The sequence below is a fragment of the Mustela lutreola genome, chromosome 9 (genome assembly GCF_030435805.1).
Source record: "Mustela lutreola isolate mMusLut2 chromosome 9, mMusLut2.pri, whole genome shotgun sequence".
NCBI lineage: Eukaryota > Metazoa > Chordata > Mammalia > Carnivora > Mustelidae > Mustela > Mustela lutreola.
In genome coordinates, this window is record NC_081298.1 from 45,121,236 (window position 1) to 45,136,247 (window position 15,012).

Here is a 15,012-nt window from a genome sequence, read left to right on the forward strand (position 1 = left end):
GACATACCAGCTTGGCCCAGGCCTGCACTGCCAGGGTTCAGGAAATTGTATGATACAAGCTGACACTTAACCCTCCCCAACATCTGGTTTCTTCTCACTGACAGCTCATACTGAGACCTGTCCACTGTCAGGGTCAAGCTAAAGGGGGCACCACAAACTAGGTGGGAAATGAGAGGATGCAAACACCATTCTGGTGGGGATGCCTGAGGCCACTGAATGCCCCTGTTATGAGTCTCCAACACAGCTGGGGGCAGCCTGCACCGCCTGGGTAGAGCTCTAGACACAGAAAATACTGGAGTGGTAGTCAAAAAACAAATGTATTTGTGTAACATATAAACTCCTCTACGATTGTCAATTTGTGGGATTCACTTTTTCTAACTGTTCACCCCATGACATACAATTTCGGGAAACCCACAGCCCATGGATCATTATTAAAGGGCACATTCAGACTCAGTCAAAGTGTAACTAAGGGTTATCATACAAATAAATACGATATCATTCAAAAAAGCTGATACCACCTTAAACTTTCTTTTCCATTCCCAAATGGGCTTTTATGGGTTTTAATGTCAATTAATGTGTTTATGGAACAGGTAAAAAATGGTAACTACTTTAATTTTAACATCAACACTTTGTTTTCTCTAATGTATGTTGAAGTACTTTTATCTCATACAAATATGAATTACTAAGGACTAAATCATACTATGCTGAACACATTTTCAGCTAAAATGATGCACCAAGAATCTACAGCTTTGGTCAGGTTTATGCTGTTGTTGTCCACATAGTATACAGGGTGTAAGAGCTACTGTCTTTTCGTTCTCCCATGGATATTTATTCTACCAGATTCTTCAAGTGGTTAGAAAACTTAGTCTAGAAGATAACACTAATTCCTCTCCTTCCTGGTTTTAGATCCAGAAGGAAATCCAGTTTGCAAAAAGCACACAAAAGAGCCCTCAAACATGATATTTAATACAGTGATAAGGGCAAAAGTGTAAACTCCATTTGAAAACAGAACTTAAAATATTGTTTTGAAGGGCTTTTACAACAGCAGTATATTCTGTGAAAAGAGATTTTGGATCAACTGATTAAGTCAAATTACTTTACTTAGGCAAAATTAAATTAAATTTGAAATTCCAAACAAAAACTTTTAGGACACAAATGAAATTATATGTGCTTTTATTCCTGCAACTGTCTCCAAAATCTAATATTCAATGGTTTAAATTGCTGCATTTCTTATTCACAATGCAGATGAAGAGAGGAACACAGCAGACACATGTGAGATGAGATGTGAGGCACAGAAGGGAGTACAGGATGCAACTCATCAGCAGAATAGTGACTCCCACAAAGATGTCCATACCCTAATCCCCAGAAGATTTGAGTACTTTACCTTACCTGGCAAATAGGATTTAGCAAGCATGATTAAATTAAGGTGTGAGTGGGGAGAGATTATCCTGAATTATCTGGGTGGTCCCAATGTAATCATGAAGATCTATAAGGAGACAGGAGGATCAGACATAGAAGGCAATGCGAAGATGGAAACAAAGGGATAAAAGGTGACGAAGATGGAAACAAAGGGATAGAAGATGGAAACAAAGGGATAAAAGGTGACGTAATGAAGGGCCACAAGCCGGGGAATGGAGGCAGCTCTAGAAGCAAGACAAAGCAAAAAAATGGATTCTCCAAAATGTGTTCCTCCAGAAGGAACACAGACCTGCCAACATCCTGATTTTATCACACTGAGACTGATTTTGAACTTCTGAGCTCCAGAACTGCAAGATAATCAATTTGTGTTGTTTCAAGCCACTGAAAGTTTGTCATTTGCTACAGTGGCACTAGAAAACTAGTAGAACAACTCACTGTGAGACATATTGAGAGTCTGTACAATGGGAATGACCATTTCTATGTTCAGCTCTCTGCAGGGTGTAGTAGCACTGGACCTGGATAGTTGACTGCCAGCACCCATTCTCCCTCCCTGATAGAACCCCAGTGCTCCATGTGCCTCCTCCCTGCAGCCCAGGTCATGGGAAGCTGGCCCCATCCATAGTACCAGGGAAGGGTTCTGTCATGGAAGCCAGTCATGTCCCTCCTGGGCCATTCACATAGCCAACTGTACGAGAGTCAGTGCCTTGTTACTGTTCTAGGAGAGACAAGTAGCCTAAGTTGTTCTACTCACACAAATGGGAAGGGCTTTACAGAAGTATCTGGGTTGTCTCTGAACATGAACAAGGAAGGCCATGCCCCTGCTGCTGGCAGCCATCTTAAAGTCAGCAGGGAGTGGAGGACAAATCTGCCAGAGGGAAAGGGCAGAGTAGGGAAAACTAGAGAGAATCATGTAGACAGTGTGAATTAACTACATTCTCTGTCAGTCATGTCATGAGCTGCTTCTTCATGAGATTGAAATATTTCTTTTTTATCTTTAAGACAGTTTGAGTTATGGGGTCTTTTTCTGTTAGGATGAGACAACCATCCAAACTGATTCAGGAGGTCAGACCTTTATGGACACTAAGAAAGCCAGATAATAAAACTAGATGACTCACAAGTGTGAGAAGTCTCCTTTCCAGCTAAGGAAAAAAAAATGTTAGAACCTTGAATCCGTGGTTAATCTGCTATTCTTGCTACTTTTCATCATCCAACTGTATTTTTCAAAAATGAGAAACTTACTCTCAATAAATACATTGATGGTTTTCTGAAATTTTGAAACCAGGTAGGCAGCAGTCACAGCCTTTAAACAGACTGTTTTGAATTGATTTAATAATTACACAAGATTCAATCTAAAATTTATCAGAGTGTGACTACATTTCTTATAGACGATTTCATATAGACTTTTGTCTACCTGATTGATTTTTAATTTTTGTCTAGTTGATGGATAAATAAAGGTCTCTCAATATGGTCCAGAACTAACAGTGTTCCCTGGCTCATAGTGAAATCCAGGGTCATTTTTATTTCCTCTTCCATGAACTCCTTCCTCTCCTTTTGTCTCTTTTACAATTGGACTGCTTGTCTTCTTCTCAATTTGTAGGCACTCTCTATATATCAGAGGCATGAACTCCTTGAAAAACTCTGATGTTACAGATGCTTTTCGCAGCCTGTTGTCTGTATGTGGTTTTACTTTGTCTTTTGATACACAAACCTTTCTCAATTTTTTAAAATAAAGTGGCACCTCATTTCTTCTAGGTTTGTGGTTCTGATCTCCACCTCAGGTAGTCTACCAATGCCCAAATTTATACAATTCCTCTAGACTGTCTCCTCAATTCTCTATCATTTTGTTTTTATATTTAGACCTTAAATCAGTTTAGAACTTCAATCAATCTGACATCTGCTTACATATGTGATAGGAAGCAGGGTTCTAAGAAAGAGAGAGAGAAAGAAAGATTGACAATTCTTTCAGCTCTGAGGGTTATATATTAGATTCAATGTTCAATGCTACTCTGTCCCATTTTCTAGAAGGAACTGCTACTAGTTCCTGATAATTCTGATAATTTTTTCTTAATCCCTGAAAGTCAAAGAGGTTTACGTATATTTAGGTTAGTGTCTGTTCAGCTAAATCTCCCTGGGACTAGAAGGCCTTGTGAATCAAAGGCATGACTTTTTTTCAGCTCAAGGAAATTCTGCATTAGTTCAATTATCACTTCTGATCTTTTCTCCTTTTTTCCTCATGATACTTGCAAGATAGGTCTGGACTTGACCTCAGATTTTACTTATTCATTTCTGATTTCCACCTCTTCAAATTTTTCCTCAGCGTTATGAGATATTCCTTTGGAAAATCACTTTGTTCTTAGTAGTGATCATTACTGTTTACAGTTTTCCTATTACATTTTTAAACTAATGAATTTAACATTTTTTAAAGCTTTCTTTTATTTTTATTTTTTATAAAGATTTTTAAAATTTATTTGACCCAGAGAGAGAACAAGAGACTGAGCACAAGCAGGGGGAGTGGTAGAGGGAGGGGGAAGAGAGAAACAGACTCCTTGTGGGGATCAGGGAGCAGGGACCCCAACGCAGGGCTTGATCTCAGGCAGACACTTAACTAATCGAGCCACCCAGGTGCCTCAAAGCTTCCTTTTAAAATCTTCAGTAAGTATTTTGCTGCTCTTTACCGGAATTGTAGCCCCCTCAGACGACTTCCTCAACAATAAGTTTCTCCAGCTCTGTAGTCAGTTCTTAATCAATGAGGACACATGCTCTGGACCTCAGTTTGGTGCTCCTCCACCAAGATGCTACCTGCTACTCAGATATGTGTACTCTTCCAGCTCAGGCCTAATCACACTTCTGGGAACTCCAGGGCATCAGCAAACCTGCTCTAAGGGGACCACGCTTTGTGCATAAAAGCAGGACCCGGCCATGAAGCAGCTGCTCTCAAACCTCCCCATGTGGTCCTGCTCTACCCAGCATAAAGTCCCAAAGCAACTCAATCTGCTAGGAAAGCCCATTTCTCTGTGATCAAGGACCAGAAGAGAGGGAAGGTACACCATGGGCCCCACACAGAAAGAGGTCTTCACTGAAGGCCTTTAAGAGAGACGGCCTTTTCTTCTAGGCATTCCATGATGGCACCCCAAAATCCTGAGATGCTCTTCCACTCCTCCCCCTGAGATCCCAAAAGGTCACTTGGCAGTTGCATGGGTCCTTCCAACAGCCCACTTAAATGATTCCTGAGGGCCTGCCTGGTGCTGGGGATTGGTGAAGGCAACACAGGGCCCCTGGTCTTATGCTCTGAGGTCACTGGTACTTGAGCAAAGGAGGGAAAATCAGACGGTCCAGGAGTCTGCACACAACAGCTATTTTCTCAGAACATCTCCCTGGCCCCCAAGATCACTTCATCATGGCAATATCAACAGAGCACAGCAAGTGCTACCTCAGAACTCTTTGACACCTCAGCAACAGAGAGAGAGCCCACCCATAAACCCAATCCCTAGAACCACTATCCTTGAGGAACTAAAAACCCTAAGAGTCAATTACTTTGCTATGTGTTAGCATATTTTTATCTGTGCAAAAGAAGATGAATGACATACCTGTATGATTTTGGGCAGTACATCAACTCCATTTTTAGTGTTTTGGGTAGTAGTTAGATACTTCTTTTCCAAAAAGAAAGTTACAATCCATTTAATAAAAACAACACGAGCTGCCATGTATGGAATTTTTGTACTGTAAATGTTTTCATTGTCTCGAGTTGTAGTAATGTACACTGGCTTTGGTCTCAAATGAGGGATGTCTGGAAGATAAAAGAATACAGGATTAGGTGAGTGAGTGTAACCCCCACAAACAGCTCAGTTTTTAACAAAGCAGATACACATTTGGTTGTATGAATAGCAACTAAAATTAAAGTACCAGAAATTCTTAAAAATGACATCTTTTGGTAGATTTGTTTCTAATTCTGCCTTGTAATATGACCAAGATGGGACAGTGGCTACTGTTACTGCTTGCTTGTTATAGCTATGGCATACAGCTATGAAAGTACTAAGCTAATAACTCTCCAACAAATTTAAGTAATAATATGCGACTCTAATGTAAAAATATTTTCACATACATTATAACAAATTTAATTTCATTTTAGGACTGAAAAAAATCTAAAAGCATGTATAGACATTTTTCATCATTTTAGGTATTTTATTACTTTTCAATGATTTTAGGTATTTTAATATCCATTACTACACTAATCAAATCTATGAGACTAGTTTCATAGCCTTTCCCTTTAGGTGAATCCAAAGAATAGAATCAGTATCAACTACTTTATGTCTGAAAGAATTCATCTTAGAAGTATGAGACATCACCATTTTCATAAAACTAATAAGAAGTTCCTTTTTCATTCTTTAAATTTCATAATCAAAACAAAAAATTACATGGTATTGGATTTGAGCTGCAACTTGCTGTATGTCCAACTCTCTTACTAACTTTTATACAGCTGATGGTACCTGCTCGAGGCAGACAAGTTCTCAACAAAGAACTTTATTTTCAGTATATTAAAGTGTACTATGTTTTCCACAATGAATATAGACTATTTACAAAATCAGAAACTAGTTCTGGAAAAAATACCCACATACAGATAGCTACCAAATACATATATCAATAACTCTAAAGGTTAGTACTTCTACATCTTTTGAAATGCATCAAGTTTCTGCTGTTTTTTCCCCCTGATCCAAGCATGCACAAGTGTGTGTGTATATAAATAAACACCCAAAGACAAATGATTAGTAGTCCACATTCCCGAGATGGATTAATGTCTACTGTGATCTTTTCCCCTCCAAAATTATTTCTGATTACTCATTTTAACTAATTTTGCCTGCTTTCAAACAATAGGGAAAAAGAAAATTTGCCTCTCCGCCCCGGCACCAATCGAAGGGATACTTCTGTCCTGTGAGCCTTCATTTTTCATAGAAGAAAAACTTCAGCAGCCAAACTAGAAATTCCTTCATATTTCCTTCCTTTCTGGGGCTTATTGTCCCTATGTTGCCCAGCTGCCCAAATATTGGCCCCTCCATAAGAAGCTGTATGTAGCACCTGTTGGATGAAAGATCCAGGATAAAAGAAAGGGCCTACTGTGGGCAGCTGTGTGGCCTAGGCTGGCCTGCCTCCCCATTGGCCAAGGTCTGTAGTCACCATACCCCACCACCCATAAGAAAAGACTTAAGAAAATGCAAACTTTAATACCTTTGTGTGAGATAATGAACATGGTCTTCAATGAAGAGTTTCAATTAAAAAAAAACTTAGAAGATTTTAAATATAATTACATCAAAAAAAATCATGACACATACTGAATTATTTCTGAGTACAGGAGCCAGTCTCCCTGAGGTACAAATAAATAGTTTGTACAAATAGATAAAATCATTTATTAGGAAACTTTAAACCTCTTAAGATAAAGTTACCATTAAATATAAGAATAAGAGGACTATTGTACTTAAAAATAAACAAAAGCCACTTTGAAAGAGAATGGACAGCTTCCATGTGGACATCCACTATACACGCTCCAATCAGTACTTACCAAGTACAGGTTTGTAGATGTTTGTTAACTTAGTAAATGATGGAAATAAATGAGGAAGATAATACTTTCGAAACAATGTAAAAAGAAATTTAAAACCAGTATCTTGATTCTCCTTATTCTTCCACTCCAAGCTTGCAGCCTTTGGATAATATGTGGGAAAGAACATATGTACATTTACATTTTAACTTAATGTCTACTAAATTGAATTGCTGTTATCTTAGTAAAATTCCTAACCTAAAAAAAAAAAACCAAAACAAAAAACCTATATTGACAAATACTGTTGACAATCATGTAATGAAATCGTATCTTATAACTCAAACAAGGACAAGAATGAATATTTCAAAAGAAAATGGTTAACTATGTTAAAGATATTTTTACTATTAAAAAAAAAATCAACCAATGATATGTTTTAAAACTCGTTCTATTCATCATGCCTGTATTTTTTTTTCTACCAGTTCTCTATAATGACTTAACATTCTTTCTGTCCTTAAAATATTTAGTCAGATGCGATCTGGTACTTTTTTTTTTTTTTTTTAAACTCAAAAGGGCCATCCCTTGCAAGAATTTCACCCAATATTACCTACATGAAAAAATCAGTATCATCAGAAGGCAAAGCTACAGAAACTTGGAAAGTGCATTGTCCTTATTAAAAGCAATCCCCAGGCTAAGATAAACCAGGCCTGCCTGCCAGTCCAGGTACACCTGTCACAGGCTCTTAATACTGGTTAGTACACAGAGTACTCTAAAGCATAGCTTCCCAACCTCCTTCACGTCACAGCCCACTTAAAAAGTGGAAACATCTGTGCAACAGCAGAGGTCAAGGGATGAGAGGTCAAGGGATGCCTCCCCTGGGGCAGAGGGGCTCCGTGTCCATAGCCTATCAGCAGTTCTCGGGGTGAGCCAAGGGAGAAAGTCTGCTTGAGGATTCAGTAGAGAGAAGGGAGGGAAGAAGAGTGGGATGGATACAAACATAAAAGTCTGCACATGATTCAGGGGGTTCACAGTCTGCATAAAAATCCCCACCCTATAACACCAGCATCATTCCTCCAGTGGGATTCTGGGGATTATGTGATATCTGAGGTTGCACGGCTCTTTAGCAACACATCTAGAATGAGACCCAAGTGCCCCAATACATCCAACTTCTCAATACTCCATGCCAACCTCTGGAGACAGATGGAATTTCCTACCACTTCTAACCAGGTGGAATTTGAAATGCAGGTGGAATGGGCCAGTAGGGCCAAAATGCACAGCTTCTAGAAGACAACATAATACTCCAGTCTGCTCTCGGGACTTTGGAGTCCTTGTGTTTCTGGTGCTGACCAAAGGAAACAGTAGAGGAGAGCAGAAAAGATTGCCCAATAGGACAGAGTAGTCAGAAAGAGAGGCAAGGACTAAATCTTGAGGGACAGCAGAGAGAAACAATCCCCTTGAGAAAACTGGCAAGAATTCCTGCCTCACATTTCATCCATTTTAAGTTTATTTTTGTGAATGGTGTAAGAGAATGGTCGAGTTTCATTCTTCTGTATATAGCTTTCTAATTTTCCCAGCACCATTTATTGAAGAGCCAAAAGGCCCTTCAACAGACAAATGGATAAAGAAGATGTGGATCATATATACAATGGAATAATACTTAACCATCAGAAAGGATGAAATACCCACACCTAAATGGTGGCATTTGGGTTAACACGGATGGAAATGAAGGGGATTATGCTAGGTGAAATTAAGTCAAACAGAGAAAGACAATTTTTACATGGTTTCACTCATATGTGGAATATAAAGAATAGCACAGAGGACATTGGGAGAAGGAAGGATAACTGAAGGGGGGAAATCAGAAATGGGAGACAAACCACAACAGACTATGGACTGCAAACAATCTGTGGGTTTCGGAGGGGAAGGGGGTAGGAACATGGGGTAGCTGGGTGATGGGTCTTAAGGAGGGCATATATTATAATGAGCACTGGCTGTTAAATGTAAATAATCAAACACTGAACACTACATCAAAAACTAATGATCTATTGTAAGGTGACTAACATAACACAATATAAATAAATAAATAAAAGTAAAGTGGCAAGAAGAAAGGGAGGAGAAAAGTAGGAAGAAAACATTAGGAGAGGAGAGAATATCATGAAGAAGGGGCAGTCATTGTCAGATCACCTGATCTGGACTTGACCTCTAGACCTCCTTCATGGTCTTGGGCCTCTGTCTCAGCAGTGACAGGGCAGAGGCAGGTGGCTGTGAGTGTCAGGAGAGGAGGTGGACTAACCAGAAATTATATCATCAACAAACTTGGTTATGGAGAATACAGAGACTGGACAGAGTTCCCAGGAAGAACTCAGAGACATGAGAAGTGCTGGCTAAGAAAAGAATTCAGTAGCTTTTTTTGGAACCATACCAGAAATGCAGACTAGGGGAAAGAGATCATGATCTGAAATCATGAACTAATGATAGTAACTCTGTATTCAGTTGATAAACTCAGAGAAAGAAACACATGACATCAAATAGGTCTGTCCTGGTGGCACCGAGAGATACCTCCTTATGCTTTTGCCCAAATCTTCCTGCCTGCTCTGCCTACTCCTGATCTGCCTGGTCAGCCTCTGGGCTTGCCTCCTCCTCCACCCCACCTTGCTAGCATACGATCGGGGGCCAGGAAGAAGCAAAGAGGCAAAATAGACTCATGTACTATGACGTAATAGAAAACACACATGGGCCTCTGCTCCCATTGCCTGGCATAGAGGCCCTAAAACCCTTGTAATTTCCTAAGTGATAAGAGCATTGGGAGCATCTTTTCTTCTAATAACAACTCTGGGTGGGCTCCCAGATGGCTCCTGAGTGAGGACTCCTCAGCAGGAAGACCATGCCACACCATGATTTGAACTTAGAGTCTTCAGCACCCTCACTCCATCCCCTCCATTCCTCCAGAGAGGGGAGAGAGGTTGGAAGCAGAGCATGTCTATGTGAGGAAGCCTCCATAAAAATTCCAGTAAGCAGAGGTTTCAGGGAACTTCCAGGTGAGTAATCATATCCATGGAGCAGGAGGGTGATGAACCCCAACCCCACAGGAACAGACATTCCCGTGCTTGGGACCCTCCCAGACTATGCCCTTTGTGTCTCTGCATCTGGCTGTTCATCTGTATCCTTTATCATACCTTTCATAAATTGCTGAATGAAAACAAATGTTTCCCAGAGTTCTGTGAGCCACTCAGTTGACCCTGAGGAGGAGTTGAAGGAGCCCCTGATTTGTAAGCCAGGTTGTAGAGAAGTTGTAGGTAACCTGGGCCCCTCCTACTTGTGACTGGCACCTGAATGTGACGGAACAGTCTCACGGGACTGAGCCCTTAACCCATGGGATCAGATGCCATCTCAAGGCAGACAGCGTCAAAGTTGAGTGAAACTACAGGACACCCAGCTGGTGTCGCAGAGTTGCCTGGTGAGGGAAAAACCCACACACTCAGTAACCACAAGTATTAGAAGTGAAGTGTTCTGTGTGAATGTGGTAATAATATGAAAGTAGATCAGAGAACTGAATTGTTTCCTTGACATACACACTCACACAAAATATTATGTATGCCAGGTCTTTGCTGATGTTATCTGGCACATATTCTAGTTTTAGTGAAGTACCACAAAGAATCACCTCAAAGAAAAAGCAAAATTAAAAATATGGATGAGCTGGAAGAAAAGATGCAAGGTTTTCTCTTTCCCATCGAGAGAAAGACCATTCCTGAATTAACCATGATTTTGCTCTTACCTGAATAACCATATATTTCAACAATATTTGAAGAAAAAAGCATGTTTGGTCCTCAGCAATCTTTTCCCCTGATATGGCTGGCAGGAGCGGGGTGATTTCTTCTGGATATATCTTTGCTGCAGAGTGGGGAAAAAAAGGAGAGTTCTTTCACCAAAGTTCAAAGGGTTTTTTAAAAATGGCCTCCATTAAAATACATCTGCCCCTCCTTTGGAACCTGCTCACACTACACTCCAGGCCAGTGTGCATCAAGGGCTTGGAAATATGGTACAAATGCCCATGAAGCCACCTCTCCCTCTAAACCATTCTTCTCTCTGCCAAACTCTGCTTTGGTCAGCCTAAGGATCAAGTACCTGTCACTGGGCAATAAAGTGATATGCATTAATTAATTAATGGCCCTAATTGACAAGTTTCTTAAAAACTCATGGGACACAAATGGCTGTCATGACTACTCCTAGGAGGCAGCAACTGTCCTTCCATGAATGCAGCATGAAAATACACAGCAGGGTGAGCAGATGAATGTCCACTCATGAAACAATCATGATGAGGACAATAAACAATAGTTTCAGATGCTGGGTTTAAATCTCATTCACAGCCATGAAAACTCTCCAGATATATGATATGTCTCTACTTCCTGTTATTCCCAACATCTGATTCCTCCCTTCCATTTCTATTTCCACACTTCAATAAATGTCTCCTGTCCTCATTTCATACAAAATAGGCTCTGATTCTTTCTATTCTGATGTCTCTAAGACTTTACTGTGAATATGAGCAGGGAATAATTCTTCCTCCGAACCCATCTACAAAATAAAGATTTTTATTCAGGATCATGACAAACCGAATAATCCCTCAATAGAACTTCAGAGTCATTTCAACCTGTAAGGCTGGCTAATGCTTCTCACCATCAGCCACACCAGGGCTAGGATTGATGAGTGTCTCCAGTGTACAGGGCCCTCTGGACGACATGATCGCTGGGAAACCAGGCACGAGGCAAGCAAAAATCAGCACCTGCTCTTCTGCACAGTTTGTCTGAAGTGCTTGAAGCCACAGAAGAAACAGCCTGATTCCTTCACATCTTATCTAAAAACAAAATTAAAGGCGAAAAATTTAAACACATGTTTATGCAGAGATGCAGTGCAATGCAGATTCAGTTCTGAGAAAGAAAAACTAGAAGTTAAAGGTACTGTTAAATTCCTGAACAAAGTTCTTAGTGACAAGGAAGCAGTTGTGCTGCAAGAAGCACAAGGGTGAGAACTTGGGGTCTGGAGCCACAGTGCCTGGTTCCAATGCAGGCTCTGCTGCTTGCTGGCTTAGCTGTGGCCAGTGGAGAATGACTGAACTTTTCTCTTTGCATCAGTCTACCCCTCAGAAAAATGGAATCATAACAGAATTTACCACAAAGCACTGGCACACGGTTAAGTGACTTACAACAATGCCCATACCATCAACAGTTGGTTAATCACAAAAACAATGCAAAGATAATCGCCCTCCAAATTTACAGTGTGCTTTGAATAGGGTTTTTGTATGTCACTACAATATGCACATGTATCATATAATGTTCTTGAAAAATTTCAGAGCTAAATAACACCTTGAAGACCTGGCTCTGTGGGACAGGGCAGCTCTCCAGCTTCCCTGCCTTATGTCCCTACTCTGCTCTCTCCAACAGCTTCCCTGTGCTCTGCGCGCCCAGCATGACTTGGTGGAATACATCATTCAAGCAGATGGGCCCTGTGTCCTCCTCTACACTTAAACTTTCAGCTCTACCCTATTCCTAGAATTCAGGTAAGTACTTCTGTTTCTCTATTTCTAAACTGAAAGGATAACACCAATATAAGAAATGAAATAAGGAAAAGAGATGAATAACAAGTCAGATGAAGCTAAAAGATGCAGTGAGCTCCAAATGCAGGCCCCTGAGCTGAGTTGCCTGATCGCCTCTCAACTACACCAAGGTGGTGCAGATTCCTTAAGAGGAAGTGTTTAAGCCAAACATGAGGCTCTCCTGGAAAGCTGAAAGAAAAAAGGGGAAGGGAGAAAGAAAGGGAGAGGAAGAGGTGAAGGGAGAAGGGAGAGCGAAAGTGAGAGGGAGGGAGAGGGAAAGGGAAGGAAGAGGAAGGGAAGGGGAGGGAAGGAGCAAGCTTCACTGACTCCCCATAGAAGTAAAATACACCAAGACAAATCCTGTGTCTGGAGACACTTCTACCCCATCAACAATGGATTCCAGGACACACTTTCAGACATACCCAGAGACACACCATAGCTGAGCACAAACCTTCATGACCACTCACACCCATCCTCCTCTCCCCAAGCAGGCAAAATAAGTAGTGACATTGCTGAATATAACAGACAAAATATGACATGGCTCTATGTATATCTAACCAAATTAAATCTTTTTTTTTTTTTTTAAAGATTTTATTTATTTATTTGACAGAGAGAGATCACAAGCAGGCAGAGAGAGAGAGGAGGAAGCAGGCTCGCGGCTGAGCAGAGAGCCCGATGCGGGGCTCGATCCCAGGACCCTGGGATCATGACCTGAGCCGAAGGCAGCGGCTTAACCCACTGAGCCACCCAGGCGCCCCAATATATCTAACCAAATTAGATTAAATTTTAAAAGAGATAGTTTCTACAAAATTCTACCATATCTCCAACTTTTTTAACTGCATTTAACTATAAATAAGGCCAATAATAAACATGAGGTCACAAAATGGTAAGTTTTAACTATGATTCTTAATTAAAATAGGAGGGATAAAATATTGTGAAGCTAGGAATAGCTCACCTCCCTTTTTCAACATGTAAGAGATTGTTAACATAAAATTTAAGTGGTTATGAGTGTTTAAACTGGTATAAAACAAAAAATACATGAACTTATCAAAGGTACGCACTTAACTTGATTAGCTACAAGGGAATAACTTCCCATAAAATACATATTCCAGGCTGCTTCTTTTGCCATTTATGTTTTAGGGTCATCTTATTTAGTATCAAATGGCATCTATCAGTTTAAAAGGTATGTTCATTTTAAAATAAGCCACGTTAACCTAAAATACAAGATCAATGTGCTGCAAACAAATAGGTAAATATTCAAGAGGAGTAAAGCTCTGCTGCTCTTTTCTCCCATAATAGTTCTCAAAACCAGCAAAAACAATTCAGAGACAACTATAATTTTAACAAGACTACTGGAATGAACTGAATCAGCACATTCACTCTGAAGCTTGGAGAGGAACTGGCTTCCTCCCTTTCCTGATGATAAACGTGGAGCAGTTAGCATCTCGCCAATGGTTCCCTGACTGTACACAGCAGAGTAAAAATTAGAACTCCAAATTTCAAACTCTGAATCCCAAGCCCTGTTCTCTGAATAATATTTAAAGTGGGTATCACAGTAAGTTATGAAATAAAAACAAAAACTCTAACAATATCTGCCAAAAAATTTTCAATAGAAAATAAAAAGTCAGGTGGTGTTTAAAGATCCCCCACACACAATGGCCTAATTTTGTCACTTTGAGGCATGAATAAATTTAAGAATGATGCAAAATGCCACTGCACGTTCATCTAAAATAAATACCTTAACAGAATTTCCAGTGTGTAGAAGCTTCTTTAAAGTTGAGCCTGAAAGTTTAAAACACTGAGTTAGAAACAGAGTATGTAAATTTATACCATACACACAAAAAAACCTCAAAATGGATTAAGATATTTTCTTTCTTTCTTTTTAAAAGATTTTATTTATTCATTTGACAGACAGAGATCACAAGTAGGCAGAGAGACAGGCAGAGAGAGAGGAAGGGAAGCAGGCTCCCCACTGAGCAGAGAGCCTGACAAGGGACTCGATCCCAGGACCCTGAGATCATGACCTGAGCTGAAGGCAGAGGCTTTAACCCACTGAGTCACGCAGGTGCCCCTAACATATATTTTTAAAGGTAAGTTATAGAGAGAAAATGTGTACTTATGACAAAAGATACAATTTTTAAGAAATAGAAAACTGACCTTCAGAAACAAAGCAATGTCATAGGAGAGAGAGATATCTTTAAGATGAAAGTTCTTTAAGTATGAACCTCTTTAAAACTCTTAAAAGAGAGTCAAAATGATTGCTATTAAAGTAACATACATGCCCACAGCAGTTTAGATGTAAATATCTCACCAGGCATAAAATAAATGATTTTTTCTAATCTCTAAAGTTAAAAATAAAACTTCTGCTCACAAAACATTCTGCAAATACTCAAAACAGTATGTTTCTTTCCTGGTGGTGACAATTACATTTATGGGTTCGGTCCTCTAGTGGAATCTCTGGTCGCCGCCAAGGAGAAGG

At 40.0% G+C, this 15,012-nt stretch overlaps 1 protein-coding gene across 4 annotated transcripts in view; it reads right to left on the reverse strand.

Annotated features, from left to right (window-relative positions):
* RALGAPA2 (Ral GTPase activating protein catalytic subunit alpha 2) overlaps positions 1 to 15,012 on the reverse strand; it is a 322,357-nt gene that overhangs the window by 234,952 nt on the left and 72,393 nt on the right. For all 4 annotated transcript variants that reach the window (XM_059134173.1, XM_059134172.1, XM_059134174.1 and 1 more), the window contains exons 5-9: positions 14,272 to 14,315; positions 11,618 to 11,795; positions 10,719 to 10,834; positions 6,974 to 7,112; positions 5,007 to 5,206 (exon numbers count right to left, since the gene is read on the reverse strand). In XM_059134173.1, coding sequence (XP_058990156.1) covers positions 5,007 to 5,206; positions 6,974 to 7,112; positions 10,719 to 10,834; positions 11,618 to 11,795; positions 14,272 to 14,315 — 677 coding nt within the window. The remainder of the gene's footprint in view (positions 1 to 5,006; positions 5,207 to 6,973; positions 7,113 to 10,718; positions 10,835 to 11,617; positions 11,796 to 14,271; positions 14,316 to 15,012) is intronic.